A 14,170-nucleotide genomic window follows, 5' to 3' on the forward strand; every position below is an offset into this window, starting at 1 on the left:
TTAAATCGATATTACAAATGATGTCATTTCGTAAACGTGTATATTCGATTGTCGAATAATATATATATATATATTATAATACGATTTAACTATGAATTTTGATTATTTTAAATGAACGTTATATAATTTAATTATCGTTATGAAAAAAAATCTCTCGCGATATCTTGTTAAATATTATTTACAATAATAACATAACTGTTCTTTTTTCTCGGAAACAAATATTTCTATAAAGAAAAATGTTACTCAACGATGTCTCCGTTTATTTGCTTGAGTATGAAAAATCAGGGCATCTTGTTATCGTAATACTGTTGTGAGCTTCTTGCAATACAATTTATACGTTCGACTTTTATGGGAAATAAAAGAGCAGAAACAGAAAGTACAGCAAGAAAGAGAGAAGAAGAAGATTCTTAGGAATAAGCAAGTTCGATATTCCCGTCTGAAATGTTTGTCTAACGAGAAGAGTGGGGGTAGGAGTGGGGGAAGAGGGGACGAAATAGAACTGCCAAGGGGGGCTGCTGGGGGGCTGCTGGGGGGATGCTGGGGGGATGCTGGTAGGCATTGGATAGCAGAGTTATGTGCTTTCGTGTACTACCGGAAAAGTATTAGGTGATTAATCTTCTCCTAGTTGACGGGAAACAATGTTTTCCTTCTAGACTGATTAACGTACAATGGTAGAAATGTACATTATTCACGATTAGGATAGAAACGAAATGGAAGAGCGTAGGACGTCATTTATGATCTATGCCGACTATAATAATCCAATGTTGTGTTCGCTAATTACTTGACATCGAAACGTTTAGTAAAGTAAATTAGGTAGTTTGATCGGGTGCGTAAACGTTAACCTCGGTTAGTTTAGTTTTCTCGGATGAAATGATTTGATGTGTATCTCGTTGGGAAAATTAAATGAATGAATCTATTCAATCATGTGTTATATCTATTAATAGATTTTGAAAAATATTTTCATATTACTCGTAAGCGATTTTTATACACAAATTTCATTTAAATTCATTTTATATTTAACTTTAACCAAGATTACATTTACATTCATTTAGAATAAGAAAGAACAAGTAACTTATTTTTTATATTAGTTCTAGCAAGTTTTTGTAGGTGTGTGTGGGGGGGGAGGGAAGGAGGGATTGTGTAAATCTGTTAATTCGGGTATCGGATAAATAATAATTATGTTATGATTGGAAAAAAGTAAGTTTAATCACGTTCTCGAATAAGGTTCTCCAGAATGTCCAGGTAAGGTACGTAAGTAACGTCACCGAACGCGAAGAAGATTCTTAAGCATGCCAAGCAGTTTGACGTTTCGCGAGTCTGACATTTCAAGCGGATTCTGGACCGCTATTACGAGACTTGCGGTGCACTTGAAAGTCGTCGTACATATTAATATCTCGACATGAATGTCGAGCATGCGCTCGATGTATGGGTTCTCTCTATCTGTCTGTGTGTGTGTGTGTGTGTGTGTTGTATTTGCCCTCTCTCTCTCTCTCTCTTTCTCTTTCTATCTCCCTCTAATTCTTTTCCTTTTTCGTTTTTTCTTCTTTCTACTTTTATCTCTTCATCGATCATAACTCGGTTTAATTTCTTTGGTACGTCGAATGACACGGCTTCCGATCATTCTATTCTTAATCGGGATAAGTAGAAAGAGAGAGAGAGAGAGAACATAACGAGAGAGATTAAAGAAAGGAGAGAGAGAAAGAGAGAGAATATTATCTTGGCGATGTCAGCTGAAAATCAGAGAAAGCGTTTATTTCGGATATTCCACGAACATATCTCTTTGTAAGAAATTCTATTTTCTCTTAGGAGTAACAAGTTTTTTCGTTATTTTTCATTCTCCCGCAAATGTCAATTTTCATTCACCAGAGTTTTAAGAGTATTTACTTAAATGCATCATCTCTTTATTTTGTTTGTTTATTTTTTCTTCTTTTCTTTTTTTATAGACAAGAAAATATTTCTTAGTAATTTAAATTTATAAATCATAAGTGTCATGTTTTTTCTCTATCGATTGTATCTATGATAATATCAATTTGAAAATCTCATAAATTTGTGTTCGTTCGTTTTTAATTAAATTTGACCAAAAGGGGTGAATGTTTAATTATTCAAAGTAAAGAATTTTTAAATGAATAAATTTCATCGTCCCCCCCCTTTGTTTTTGTTTGTTTTTTTTTCGGGGTATATTTTGTCTTTAATTGTTTTTTTTTTGATTGCAGATCGAAGTTTTTTAGTGGCAAACGCTCAGCAAGGACTATGCCACATAATCTATTGCTCGGACGGTTTTTGCCGGCTGACAGGTTTTTCCAGGGCGGAAGTGATGCAAAGACCGGCGGTCTGCGAATTCCTTCACGGGCCGATGACGTCCCCGCATGCGGTCGCAGCACTCCGGGACGCTCTCGTTGCGGGCGTCGAGAAACATTTCGAGATCCTCTATTACAGAAAGGATGGTGAGTCCTTTTTTATTTATTTATTCTTTTTTTTATTACTATTACTCGTTCACGTTGATCATGTATCACATTTCGAAATGAAAGTTTTTACAAATTAATCATGTGTTTGTGTTGATAAATTTTTAAATAATAAATAATTAAACGTATTTTTAAATTTCATTGATTATTTGTATTTATGAAAAAAAGAAATAACAAGTCATAGAAATCAAATGGTAAATCTAGAACGAACGGGAAACATCGGTCAAATTTCGCATAATTCTTTTTTCTACGAAATAATAAAGAAAAGCGAAAGACTACTAGGAAGAATTGTTTAACCGTTTAATCCCAACTTATGATTTATTTTCACGATCGAGAGCCAAAATTGTACGTGGCGCCTTTGGCTTAGCTTACTCGAGAAGCTTTCACAAACCTTTCTATGAAATTTCAAACCGGACGTCCCGAATTCTTAAGTAATACGACGAAATTCGTTTGATTCGTCTTTTGGCAAACTCTTAGAGAGCCATTTTCTAAGGACGGTGATTTATCAATTTTCAAACATTGTATAGTTTAAGTATAGGATGGTTTTAAAGTTATTAAACTATTTTAAAATAGAATAATTAATATATATTTGTTTATTAATAATTCACATATATGTTTTTTTCTATTACAAACAATAAATATACCTCTTCGAATAACTTTTGTAGGTTATGGTCCTCCAAATTCTACCGCCATTTTTCTTTCCACTAGTAATTGTCTAGTAACATTTTTGACCAATCCTCTAGAATAAATTTAAACACGAAAGAGACAGTTTGTGGGTATTCGTTAATTAAAACTCGACATTTTCTAACTCCTCAAGTTTGAAAGATATTTCTGTTGAAAGTTAGTACAGTGAGATAGAGACGATAGGTTATGTTGACGAGTAGTATAGCATGCAAATAAACTAACGAAAAACGTGAAACGTTTCAGTCGTTTGTTGGAAGTCGTAAAGATCGGTCACACACTTCAACGTTTGGTAATATTGATAAACTTAATGGCATATAAATCAATTGACAACAATGTTTTTTTTATTACCGTTAACAACTATAAAATCTTACCGATAATAAATATTCTTTTTTATTTCTTCTTTTCATTTTTTTTTATTCATTTAATTCATGTTTTGTACGTATTAAAGTTTTCTATTAGGATTCAATCGTAAAATCTATGAATAAATTATGAAAAGCTTGTTTATACAAACGTTCGTTCGTGAATTTCAATTTTTTATCGTTTACAAAATGGTAGAATTTTTGTAAACAAAAGTAGGGACAATTTAATCGAGTTTAATCCTCGATCATTCTCATATTTCTTTTCATTTTTATTCGTTTAAGGATTAAGAATGCATCTGTTTTGTTTAGACCAGGGATGAAAAAATTGAATTTATTAACTTCGACTAGGATTTAGCAGCAGTCAGAGGTTGTGCTTTCGATTTTGCCGTAGTGTCTGACCTTAGGCGCGGTAAGATCGATAGTCACTACTGTATAATTTATCATAGTCATAGCTCAAAAGAGAAAGAGAAAGAGGAAGAGAGGATCTTGCTTTAACTTAACTTACTTCATTCGATTTCTCTGACCTCAGTCAAAACTTAGTAACTTGTCTTACATTAATTTAATTTATTTAAATATTATTCATTTACATTGTTTATCACACAGTTCGCGTATGTTTTAATTTTAATTCTTTTTTATTTTAAGATTTATTTAGAAGATTAGCATCAAAATAAAACTCACTTCGACAGACGAAAGAGAAAAAAAATGTTTCTTCATTATTTTTCAAATTATCGAATATCATCTCATTTTAAATAAAAAAGAACACTTGTATTATCGATTTATTTATCACCAAATCTAAACTTTGTATAAACTAAATTGATAGGGAAAATAAAAATTAATTTGATAGTTTCAAGCATTGAGGAAAATATTTCTCAATAGTTCTTTCGATAAAGGGAACAGTCTGTAAACGAGACACAAAAGACACGGAACATGTTTCAATGCTACAACGGTTGCATAGAAAGAAAGAAAGAAAGAAAGAAAGAAAGAAAGAAAGAAAGAAAGAAAACGAGCGAGCAAGCCAGAAAAAAGAAAAGAAAAGAAAAGAAAAGAAAAAAAAAAGGTAATCTCGTATCCATTGGTTCTTGCAGAATTATTGACGCGTAATCTTCTTCGATTTAGTGTATTAGATGGGACAAAATAGAAAGAAAATAATTCAACAAAAATCAAACGGACAAGGGGGAAATATACAGAGAAAGAGAAAACAAGAAAATAAAATAAAATAGGGTGCTTGTTGAATGCATGGAAGTAAAAGGGTTAGAAAAATACAAGAAGTATCGAGAATAAGGGTGGGGGTAGGGGTTGGTTTTAACGTGTGAAAGAAACTGAATGAAAGACGTTAAACGAACTAAATTAGTTTGTGTTGGCGACCACCTGCAGGCACCTTAGGTCGGCAACATCAAAACGATGCGGGAACGCGTTTTAAGTCGATGGTGCCTTCTGTTAAAACAACAAACTAAATCTGCTTTTCTTCTCTCTCTTTCTCTTTTACTTTCTCGTGACGTTGATGGCCACTTGACTTTCCAAAGGAAAGCACACCGAGCTAGCTTCCCGCAGAGCCAATGAATGAATTCATATTGCTTACGAAAATTCGCATAATTTTCTCTAAATCACATCCTTTTAACCCACCGAGTGTATGAAATTTCAACTTATTCTTTTTTTTTTTTTTTTTTTTTTTTTTTTTTTTTTTCATTTTTTAAACGGTTCCAGAGATACGAACAAAATATATGTCGGTTGTTTGACATAAGTTTTATCGGTGTTTTATATAATTGGATGATTTGTCGTTGTCGTTGGTTTTCTTTCTGTTTTTTTTTGTCGTAAATATTTTTAGAAAAAAGATAGAAAATTTGAACATCGACCTTTTTTATTAATTCACGATTTTACAATTAGTTCAGATAATTAGTATAGATAAATAGTATTTTAATGTGGTAATAAGATGAACGCATTCAAAATTGTTGAGACAATTCGTGCTAATTTTTTTCCCAAAGGAAAGAACTATTTTCTCGATACCCTCCTACCACTTAAATAAACACATAACACAAAAATTCTTGTTCTTATTTCGTTCAATACACGATTACAATGTTTAAATTATTAGTGGAACGTATTTAATACATTTCTGTTTTCCTTATTTTTGTTTGGTTATACATCGATTTGAATTTTTCTCAATTCCTCGTAGAATTTCTCCCCTCTTTCTCTGTTTCTTCTTCTTCTTTTTCGAGTGGCCATTTCGCGAGCGACTCCTCCAGAAAAGCTTTTTCGTTTATTACGCAACCATGCGAATGCGAGGTGAACGAGGAGACGAGAAGTAGGTGTCCGAAGCAGCCAAGAATAGTCGTTGCTCGTGCATGTGCTCCAACCTCCCCCTAAGCTTCCCCCTTCTCCCCCAGCTCCCCCTGTTCCTCCTCCACCCCTTCCACACCTTCCCCTTCCCTTTATTTTCAAACGATACCATACCCTGCCCCGTTGCTCACCCATATAACCCTTTTTGCGTATTCGATGACATCACGTACTGTTTGCCAAAGTGACGTCATCGATCTTTTACCTCTCAAATATCAACAATTTTCATCCATTTCTACGATGATTACGTTTAATACACCTTTTTGTGTATGTGTTTATATATATATGTTATTAAATGTAGGTAATGTAATTGATTGAAAGTATTGGATTAATTGGTTTAACAAATTTTAAATACAATGTAGAATCTTTAATAACATTAATATGTTGATCGTTTATTTTTGAATCATGTGGATTAAATTATTGATAATATTCATATATATACATATAGTATATAGTTGAAATGAAATTCTCAAGTGGTTTCAATTTTGCTTTTAGATCGTCGTTTAGGATCATTATTTGTTTTCACATCTCTCGTTTTATATATATTCTGGCTTGATAAAATAATAAATAAAACTGTAATAACATTTGTATGTGTGTGTTTCTTTTTATTTTTTGTTTGTTTGTTAGTAATGGCTTCGACCGTGTTAGATGCGAAGCGACCGAAAGAGAATAGGGGAACGAGGTTTTCACTCAAGCTAAATTTCGAAAGTCACAAACACACGCAATAGCAAAAAGCTCGGCCAAGCTAAAAGACGAGCTTTAAAGACGAAGAAGAAGACAGTGATAGACGCGAGCTTGCAGTATCCGGTACGTTACGCGTTACGTTCCGGTACATTGCGTACGTTGGTTTACTTCGTTCGTAATTTTTGTTCTCATCGTGTGTGGCGTGCTTGAGGATTCGATTGTTTAAAAGAAAACTTTTTCGATTCTTCTATCCATTTATCTGTGTGATCTGTCATTCGTTAGAAGAGTAGTGCGTTAAAACCGTTCTCATTGTGTTTCCTCATTGGTTATTTTCTCTCTTTTTATTTTTGTGTCATTCCTTTTAATAGAAAACAAACAAACAAACAAACAAACGAACGAACGAACGAACGAACGAAAGAACGAACGTACGAATAAACAAAAGTTTGATTTCAAGCTTGCAACTTTCGTTCGATTAACGTTAAGGTGAACCAAAAGTTCGTGCATTTTATAGTGTTGAAACTTTACTTTTAAATTTGCATAATGGGATTGTTTTTTCTTTTTTTTTTTCTTTTTTTTTGTAAAATTTACTTTGGAAATATTAATTTAAGACAAAAAAATTGTGCGAACTTTTGGTTCACCCTAATACTTCCTTACAAGATTTTTTGTTGGTTCTCGATGGTACAAAGGAAGGAAAATAAAAGAAGGAAAAATAATAAATGAGTTTTAAACTAAATCGAAATTTTGAAGAAGAAGAAGAACACTTTTAGAAGAATATTTGAAGTTTATGAATAATTAAAGTTTTCGTTTTAAAAACTTTATTCGTGCTTGACAACATATTACGATCGATCATTACTAATACGATTATTTTTTTTCATAATTAAAAGGAAAAAGATAAATGATTTTGATATATCGGATCGATGTTCGATGAGAGAGATGAGAGAGAAAGAAATTTCGTTTAAAATTATCTACGAATATTTAAGAAATAATAGAAGTACAATATATATCGTGTAAGTCAGAAAACCGAACGGAAAGTTTTCTTTAGTCGAATGTTGGTGTTAGTAGTAGTAGTAATAGTAATCTCGATCATCGTTCTTCGAAACTAACTTTGACGACGGGCCAAACTTTATCGATTTTTTTTTTCTTTACCAACGACGACGACGACGAGGACGACGCATTTACCGAAACATTTCTATCATTATATATATTTTATTTTTTTTTCTCTTTATTTTTAATAATACTTCGCAGCTAAAACAAATTTTAGTTACTTAAACGTTAGAAAATAATTCGATAGTTTCTCGTTGTGCAAGTAAATAGTCAAAAAAAGAAAAAAAAATACAATATATCGAGATAAATAACAAAGTTAATAAATAAAAAATATAATAAGTGTAATAAATTATTCGTTTGGAACGTCATCTCCAACTCTTTAAAAAGGAAAAGAAAAAAAAGAGACAAAAAATGGGATAAAAAATATTACCTGTTGAATTTTTATCAAATTATTATTATTATTATTATTACTATATACCTGTATGAAATCCAACCGGATTTTAAAGTACACATATATTACGAAAGTAGTAGAAGAATGATGGCGGATCATCTTTTGAATCTTTTATATTACCTATCTCGGAAGTTGTAAGTTCGATCCTGCATAAACGAGAGATCCGTTCGATTCGTTATTATAACGTTACCTTTCTCTTTCATTCCTATACCCTTTTCCCCCTCCCCCTCACCCCTTGCTCTCTTTATCTATCTATCTATCTATCTATCTCTCGTAGAATCGATTTCCGATTCTTTTTGCAACGAGAAGTGCTAGAATTCAAAGGAACAAGATATACCAAGATGAGTTGCGACGTGGAAAATCCAGAAGAGGAACAACAGTGGATACCCATGAACTCGTACGTCTCCATTTCATTTATTTATTTCTTTTTTTTTGTTTTCTTCTTCCTTCTCTTCCATTATTTCTAATCTCCAGGTATTTTACTACCTGATGTGTCCTTGTATTGTCGTATTAATTAGTTAATAGTAGTTAGTACACCCAATCATCTATACTTCAAATCCCTTTTTCAAATTACTTTTTATTTGTTTTCCTTTTCTTCTTCTTCTTTCTATTTTTTCTTTTTTTTTTATCTTTCTTTCTCTCTCTTTTTTTGTTTCTGTCGATTAGCAAAGAAATTCGATCAAACTCGTCGAAATAAAACGCATCGACGATTTCAAAAGTGTGGTTACTCTCGTAAATTAGTATTGTTTCGCGATTATTATTTTCGATACACACACACACACACACACACATATATTTATATGTTCTTTTTTTTTCTAAATATATCTCGCATAGATAATATACTTTTTTACGACAAAGTGTTGAGATCAGTTTTGAATATGTATCGAATAAATTTTCACGAATATGATTCATGAATACTTTTCATGAATACTATTTGAATACTATTTGTGAATACGAAATAACCGAAGTAATATTGAAATATTATTAACCGAAGTAATAACTATATTATTTCTTTTTTTTTTTCACTGACGTGTATATATGGGAAGAGAAAAAGAGAGAGAAGGAAAGAGAGAGAGAGAGAAATCATCGTAGTGTTTAAGAAAAAAAAAGAAAAAATAGGTCTGACCATGACCCCTCATCCGTGACTACTGGCCGAAGTAAAAAAAATACGAGAGAGAAGAGAGAAGATATTTTTTTTCTTTTACTTTTGGGAATTTTTCAAAGGCAAATGTCGTACGTGCCTCTGCGCATGAAATTTTACCTCGTTTCTACCGACATTCGCATACCGATTCGCATACTCTTAACTATATTTCTTTTTTTTCTTCTTCTTCTTCTTCTTTTTCGTTTCGCTTGTCACAATTCTATCTTTAAAATAAAATAACGAACGAATAAAAAAAAAAAATAAAAAAAAGTATAAAGAAAAATGTCTCGGGCAAATGTTACAGAAAGTTTATTTCGAACAATCTTTCGAAAGTTTTGAACTATTTTGTTTTTTTTTGTATGCAGGTTTTGCGGCGACCCTTCGATAGGGTCACCGATTGAAAATTATGCGTATTTTTTTTTTTTACGATAATTATATTAAAATGAACTTAAAGTTTGTGCGGTTTCAAATTAATATTTCCAAAGTATATTTTACAAAAAACAATCCATTATGCAATTTTGAACTTTTATTTCACCGTAATAATATTAAAATAAAAAAATTATTACAGACCGAATTTGAAAAATTTGACGTGAGTCAGCTGGTATTCTTCAATAAATTGATATATCGCGCTGATAAATTATAATATTTCTAAAATTAATGTCCAATTTATAATGAAACAAAAACAAAAAACTTTCAATTAAGATTGACGCTACTAAATTGAAAAGAAAAAAAAAACTATCGAGTAAGATCAAATAGAAAGTAAGAAAATTCAATAAAAATAATCTAATCGATGATATTAATTACCAAATAGTGACTTAATTGATCATATTAGATTATCACTAGCCAGTAATAATCATTCAAAAGTTACGAAGACAATCCGAGTTAAATTAACATTAATTAATTAGGTTCATCGAGAGGAGAAAATATATGAACAACATATACATATGCATGCATGCATGTTTGCTGTGTATCCTTCGTAATAAGTTTTTGGTTGTTGCATTATGATGTGTTCACTTCTTTTGATAGACTCTACTAGTAAACGTTTGACATCACTTGATAGAAGATACAAGAGTGCGTTGGTAGAGTATAATGACGTGGTCAATTCTGGCAGTTTGTGGTGTTGTACCTTTTGAAAGCTCGACAAACGTAGATGTTAGGCTAGGCTAGGCCAAGCCAAGGAACAGACACAGCACACGCACTAGATTTCAAAAGGGAATCTAGTAATAGTAGTAATAGTAGTAGTAGTAGCTAGGAGAACAGGGGTAGAAACAGAGATAGATGGGAATGACGAAGGAGGGGGAGGGTGGGGTGGGGGGAAGAAGGAGATAAAGAGAAGGTGCGATAAGGACGAGAGGGAACTGAAAACTATTTCTGTGCACACCGGTTGGCCTGCAGCTCACGTTGCCACGTCACAGCAGCAACAGCAGCAGCAGCACCAGTAGCACCAGCACCAGCAGCACCAGGGGCATTGCACTCGGTGACGTCACGAGGGCACAGCGTCATCGACCAATTGGAGGAAGTCGTTAACCCATTAACCAGTCAGTCGGCTGCTCGTTCCACTGCGGTATCGTGACCTCCTCGCTATCCACCAATCGTCTCGCCGACACATCGCTGCGGTCTCACGTGACGTGCCATGACTTTTTCTCTTTCCTTTCTTTCTTTTCCTTACTTTTCATTAGTTTATATATATATATATTTTTTTCTATCATTTATCCCTATCTTTGAAAGTTTTTACCGATTATCGAGAGTCACGAAATCCTGAAAATAAATATATAGCTTTTTTGTTTTTTTTTTCTAAAACGCTTACTACTATCATCTTTCGCATTTATCCTAATAATTATTTTAGGTTAGGGTTTCGCGAGTATTTATTTACTGCCACGTGAATGGTTGGAATCGCAAATCGGTTGGGGGGTGGGGGGTTGAAATATATTTCAGGTTGTTATGAATACGAAATAGTAATTCGGGTGGGATGGGGTGGGTTTGGCTGAAAAGGGTATTCCCTTGGTGCACGCACATGCTGCAAAAATTATGAAAAAAAAGGGGATACATTTTGTGTGTGTGTGTGTGTGTGTGTGGCGTGTGTGTGAAAATTTCATGAAATTGTGAAATTAAGCAAATACCACCAACGGGAGGAGAAATACTGCGCTGATATTTGTTTTTTTTTTCCATTTAAATATTAATAATTTAATATAGATTAGTTTTCATGCGTATCGAGGTAAACAGTATTGAGTAATCATTATAAGTAATCGCGTTAATTAATTGAGAATATGTTTATGGATAAAGTTATTTTAGGTAGGTCAGTGACTGTTAGGGAAAGAGAAAAGAGAGGACGACGAAACGCCATTGGCTCGTCAATCAGGTGAGTCGTACACAAGGTCATTGTGTAACCTAAAGTGGCTGGATCAGGAAGGAAGGGCCGCACGCGTAAATCGGACGACTCTCGTACGTTTTAGTAGTCTCTCTGTGTAGCAGACTCATGGTATTTTCGGATACGCTTAGCTGCACGATGGGGGATGATTATTTATAGCTCATGCTCCCGTCCTACCGTGGGACGATTTTAGAAACTCATTTGGCTATCTTCGCCTTCCTCGCGTATTATCAAATTCCGCGTGTCCTTCTTTTTCTTCTTTTTTTTTTTCTCTTTTCGCATAGCGATACGCTTTTAACCAAAACCTAATCTAATTTTTTTGACGAATTATTAATTTGTACTATCAGTTTAGCTAATCAATTATTATTATTATTATTATTATTATTATTATTATTATTATTATTATTAATATTATTTATATTTATTTATAATAAATACAAACGTGATTTAATTATCTGTAACAAACTGGTATGAAAAATAATAATTAAAAATAGATAGTATTGTTTAAAATAATACTAAAATACTCGAGACACACTCTTTGTTACCGCTCGTTTCAAAAATTTTCGTACAATTTTCTTTTGAATATTAATCATTATTACAATAACAATTGTTCTAAAAAATATCATCGTTTATTTTTTTATTGAAATTATTTTTCCATTGAAAACAAATTACAAACCATAGGTATATCGAATCAATTAAACAACCCCGAGCAAACGCATCATCATCCATCCATTCATACCTCTTTCTCTCCTATAATTCACACACATCCACACACACACACACACACACGCGCGCACATTTTTATTACTTTTATTCATTCTAGCGTAGCAAACACACATAGAAACTTAACCGATAATAGTAGGACTATGACACACGTTCAGTGAGTTTTTTTTTTTTCATCGATCGTAATAATGTTCATACAACTGCTGTTAGTTTCCACACCTTTTTCTACAATCGTTTATCTTCTTTCTACCCCTTTCTTCTGTTTTTTTTCTATTTTGCTTTCTTCACTCGGTCTTTCTAACTACGCATATACACACATTTTATTTCCCTTATATCCAGCAAAACAGCAACGTGCGATTTATTAGAAAACTTTTACGTTTCCTTTGATCCTTTGATAGAAAGCTTTAAAAGAACAAATTAGGTTGATACATTGAACCTTACGTTTTTTCAAATATTCCTATTGATTTATTATACTTTCGAATTTTTATTTTCTTTAAAATTGTTTAATTAAAAAGAAATAAAAAAATAAAAAAAAAAAAGAAAAAAATTCGAAAGAGGAAGATATTTCGAAGAAGGGGGAGGGGAGGGGGATGTGATTCTAGAAATATCAACGACGAGTTTGTCGGTGTCTGCTAGTCCTATTCTCGAAATAGACACAGACTATTAGAATCTTACTTTCTCTTTCTCTTTCTCTCTTTCTGTTTCTATCTCTGACAGTAGGGAAAGGACTCAATTATATTTTAGTTAAATATTTGCATAGATATAATAATATTATGTTGTATGCGCGAAACGTATCTCTTACGTATTTAATTTCTAAATTATATCAAAGATTTGCTTGCAAACTTTCGTAGAAATCTTTACATTTCATTTAATTCGAGTTGTTTTCTTTCTTTTTTCTTTTCTTTTCTTTTTCCAAAAGATTTCACTTTTTATTCTATTTCAAAATTTTCAATTCGAACTAATGTACTTAATCGTTTTCTATAATAAATATATATATTATATATAATATATAAATATATAAATAATATATATTTTTTTTGAAGCGTGTGTAATTTCACAAAATATGTTTCTCGTAAAAATTATCGAAGGAAGATTTATTGAAAAAAAAAAAAAGAAAAAAAGACAGACAAAAAAGAAAAGCGAACAGCAAAAGAGGGGGTCTTTGAATGAGTGCGTTCACCCCCGTTTCCTTTTGAGAGAGTGGAGAGGGGGTGAATATACAACCCCTATCTTCTTTTCGTTTCTGATTTCTTTCTCTTGAGATTGGTTTGTGACATAACCCAAATCCCCGTGTGAGAACCACTGGTAGAAGGACCTAACGAGAAACCCCCAGACACCCCACTCGAGTTGAACAAAGCGAGTGTCCTCGAGATTCCACCCGGCATCGTCTATTTTGCGAACCATCAACCAACTTGCGTCTCTTTTCGATTTCTGCCCCGATACGTCTGCCACTTGTCTCTCCACTTCCCCCTTCTCCCTTCTAACACCCTACCAGCCCTCTTCTTTTTCTCACACTCTTTCACACGGTCCATTTTTTTTGTCTATCTTTAGAAGAGCTACTGAATGGCCCTTAAGAAGGGCGAAGGGTGTGGGTCGAGTGAGTGAAAGGTCAACATTCGTTTGCTCGTCAAAGTAAACTTTCACGATTTCTTTCTTTCTTTTCTCTCTTTTAGATGATTCCTTTAAATTTTATATAAATCGTTCTCATGTATCCAGAGTGTGTAATAAAAAATAATATTTTGATTTTCTGATTTAATAATTTTGTTAAAACGTAAGATACTTTCTTATACTTTCTTTTTTATATTTGCCTAGGATGATATAGAATAAAAAAAAAACGTGTATTAGAATTAATTGTTTGTTCACTTAATTAATTCATCAATCTCATTACAACCCCGACGGTACTTTCTTTTTCTTACAACAATT

The 14,170-nt window shown here is 32.7% G+C and overlaps 1 protein-coding gene across 13 annotated transcripts in view; it reads left to right on the forward strand.

The window, feature by feature from the left end:
* LOC122521415 (potassium voltage-gated channel subfamily H member 2) overlaps positions 1-14,170 on the forward strand; it is a 122,348-nt gene that overhangs the window by 17,950 nt on the left and 90,228 nt on the right. For all 13 annotated transcript variants that reach the window (XM_043642128.1, XM_043642129.1, XM_043642137.1 and 10 more), the window contains exon 2: positions 2,214-2,444. In XM_043642128.1, the coding sequence (XP_043498063.1) occupies positions 2,214-2,444 (231 nt within the window). The remainder of the gene's footprint in view (positions 1-2,213; positions 2,445-14,170) is intronic.

Source organism: Polistes fuscatus, unplaced genomic scaffold (genome assembly GCF_010416935.1).
Source record: "Polistes fuscatus isolate 324 unplaced genomic scaffold, CU_Pfus_HIC Scaffold4, whole genome shotgun sequence".
NCBI classification, from domain to species: Eukaryota; Metazoa; Arthropoda; class Insecta; order Hymenoptera; family Vespidae; genus Polistes; species Polistes fuscatus.